The sequence below is a fragment of the Sebastes umbrosus genome, chromosome 13 (assembly GCF_015220745.1).
Source record: "Sebastes umbrosus isolate fSebUmb1 chromosome 13, fSebUmb1.pri, whole genome shotgun sequence".
NCBI lineage: Eukaryota > Metazoa > Chordata > Actinopteri > Perciformes > Sebastidae > Sebastes > Sebastes umbrosus.
Window position 1 is genome coordinate 424356 of NC_051281.1, and position 3145 is coordinate 427500.

The 3145-nt window shown below is 50.4% G+C and overlaps 1 protein-coding gene across 1 annotated transcript in view; it reads right to left on the minus strand.

Moving 5' to 3' along the window:
• Positions 1-1034: 1034 nt before the first annotated feature.
• The window catches only part of tgfbr2l (transforming growth factor beta receptor-like), a 23697-nt gene continuing 21586 nt past the window's right edge, over positions 1035-3145 (minus strand). The window contains exons 6-8 of the mRNA XM_037788817.1: positions 2830-2971; positions 1821-1948; positions 1035-1741 (exon numbers count right to left, since the gene is read on the minus strand). Coding sequence (XP_037644745.1) covers positions 1412-1741; positions 1821-1948; positions 2830-2971 — 600 coding nt within the window. The 3' untranslated portion in view covers positions 1035-1411. The remainder of the gene's footprint in view (positions 1742-1820; positions 1949-2829; positions 2972-3145) is intronic.

Genomic DNA, 3145 nt, shown 5'->3' on the forward strand with positions numbered 1-3145 from the left:
GAAGAGACGGATAATACGAATGGTAACCAAAGAGCCCAGAACAACTTCCAAAGAGATTAGAGGTGAACTCCAAGGTCAAGGTACATCAGTGTCAGATCGTACCATCCGTCACTGTTTGAGCCAAAGTGGACTTAATGGAAGACGACCCAGGAGGACACCAAATCATAAAAAAGCGAGACTGGAATTTTCCAAAATGCATATTGACAAGCCACAAAGCTTCTGGGAGAATGTCCTTTGGACAGATGAGACAAAACTGGAGCTTTTTGGCAAGTCACATCAGCTCTATGTTCACAGATGAAGAGATGAAGCATCCAAAGAAAAGAACACTGTACCTAATGTGAAACATGGAGGAGGCTCGGTTATGTTATGGGGCTGCTTTGCTGCATCTGGCACAGGGTGTCTTGAATCTGTGCAGGGTGCAATGAAATCTCAAGACTATCAAGGCATTCTGGAGCGAAATGTGCAGCCCAGTGTCAGAAAGCTTGGTCTCAGTTGCAGGTCATGGGTCCTCAAACAGGATAATGACCCAAAACACAGCTAAAAACACCCAAGAATGGCTAAGAACAAAACATTGGACTATTCTGAAGTGGCCTTCTATGAGCCCTGATCTAAATCCTATTGAACATCTGTGGAAGGAGCTGAAACATGCAGTCTGGAGAAGACACCCTTCAAACCTGAGACAGCTGGAGCAGTTTGCTCACGAGGAGTGGGCCAACATACCTGTGGACAGGTGCAGAAGTCTCATTGAGAGTTACAGAAATCACTTGATTGCAGTGATTGCCTCAAAAGGTTGTGCAACAAAATATTAAGTTAATGTTACCATCATTTTTGTCTAGGCCAGTTTCATTAGTTTGTTTTTTAAAATGATTCTGTTGAACCAAAATTCAAAAACAATATCTGATTTTCATTAGTTAATTTTCAGTGAATTTTTATTTATTATTACTTTTGTCAGTTTCAAGTTATTTCAGTGACCATTGTGGGTTTTTCTCTCTTTAACGGAACGTTACCAACAACTTTGCCTACGTCTGTATATCTAAGGTTGCGAGCAGCACTCTTTGGTCTGTTAACTACAGTTGGTGTCGCTCTATTTTCATCTGGGTAGAAACAGTAGAGTTTATAGACGCCGTACAGTGCCAGGAACAGGAAGAAAGGTGCACAAATCAGGAGAAAAACGGGACAATTGTGACTCCGGGAGGAAACCGGGAGAGGGCGATGAAAAAGGTTTTTGGTTGGCGAGTCTGTTTTATTATCTGCGACTACAGTTTAGTGTTTTCTGTCCATTTGTAGCCGCTTGTCGTCCCGTCGCTATCAGCTGCTTCAGGCCAGCTGGGGTAAAAACAACAGACAGTGTGAACGCAGCCAGCAACAGGAGAACGGAGGACGCTCAGCGTGGGACGACCAGGTCCACCGCTCACACCACAGAACCAGTGTGAAGCAGGGAATCATGGGATACCTCTGAACCGCCTGTCTTTGAGTCTGGCTGGGGAGTCTGGAGGGAGGAAGAGGAGGAGGAAGAGGGACTCAGGTCATTGTCTGGTGTCTCTGAGTTCTTTTCTCTCTCTCCCTCTTCCTCTCTGTCAGCGTCTCGCCCTGGTTCCTCCTCCTCTTCCTCCTGCTGTCCTCCTCGCTCCTCCTCGTCCTGCAGGACGTTGAGGCGCTCCACCACGCAGTGAGCCGTCAGTCGGGCCTCGGGGTCGTGATCCCAGCACTCCGTGATGGTGGAGCAGAAGACGCTCATCCCCTGGAGGACAGACAGACAGCAGTTAGACAACACACAGAGAGAGACGAGGACGTCGTCCTTTCAGTCTCAACTCTCTGACCTGATGCTGCGTCCACGCCGAGGGGATGTCCGGCCGTCCTCGGTCCCTCAGCACCAGGTCTCTCATGCTGTCCACGCAGGGCTGCTCGCAAACCCTGGAGCCAAACGCCGGCTCGTAGCTCTTCACTTCTGCACCGACACACACACCGACACACACCGACATACACACCGACACACACATCAACACACACATCAACACACACATCAATACACATATTACGTCCACATATGTGCAGGAGGCTCACTAAACCTCCTAGAAATGTGTGCCTGCCATATTCCTGCCTCCTTCCTGCCTCCTTCCTGCTTCGTTCCTGCCTCCTTCCTGCCTCCTTCCTGCCTCCTTCCTGCTTCGTTCCTGTCTCCTTCCTGCCTCGTTCCTGCCTCGTTCCTGCTTCGTTCCTGTCTCCTTCCTGCCTCGTTCCTGCTTCGTTCCTGTCTCCTTCCTGCCTCGTTCCTGCTTCGTTCCTGTCTCCTTCCTGCCTCATTCCTGCTTCGTTCCTGTCTCCTTCCTGTCTCCTTCCTGCCTCGTTCCTGTCTCCTTCCTGTCTCCTTCCTGCCTCGTTCCTGCCTCCTTCCTGTCTCCTTCCTGCCTCGTTCCTGCCTCGTTCCTGTCTCCTTCCTGCCTCGTTCCTGCTTCGTTCCTGTCTCCTTCCTGCCTCCTTCCTGCCTCCTTCCTGTCTCCTTCCTGCCTCGTTCCTGCCTCCTTCCTGTCTCCTTCCTGCCTCTTTCCTGACAATTCTGCTCCAGCCCACGTCGTAGACGGGGAGATGAGGTGGAAACTTTGACCACCTGGTGGCACTAGAGGTGGTGCAGGATTCATCCTGTGGGGACCATGAATGTCCACCCAACTGTTGCTGAGATAATTCACTCTGGACCAACGGGGGTACCGACATTACCATAAAAAAAACCCACCAAAACCTTGACCTGAACCGTGAAGTGGACTGACGGATGGTCCTCTCCGTCTCTATTCTCCTGAAGAAGTACAGAAACATGGAGGAGCTCCTACGTACCTCCGACGGCGTGGCAGCGAGAGGCCATCTCCCAGTGGACCAGAGCCATGGAGTAAACGTCCATCTGTTTGAAGGCCTCGAGGTCCTCCAGGTTCACCCTGGACTCAAGCACCTCAGGAGCCATGTACCGAGCTGTCCCCACCTGGATGAGACAGGATGAGTCCAATCAAACAACCACCAAGTTCTGCTTTATGACATATTTAACCACTTCTTAAAGGGACACTGTGTAAGATTTGACGACATCTAGTGGTGCGGTTGCAGATTGCAACCAACTGAGTACCCCTCCGCTCACTCCTCCCTTTGCAAGACTAGGTCT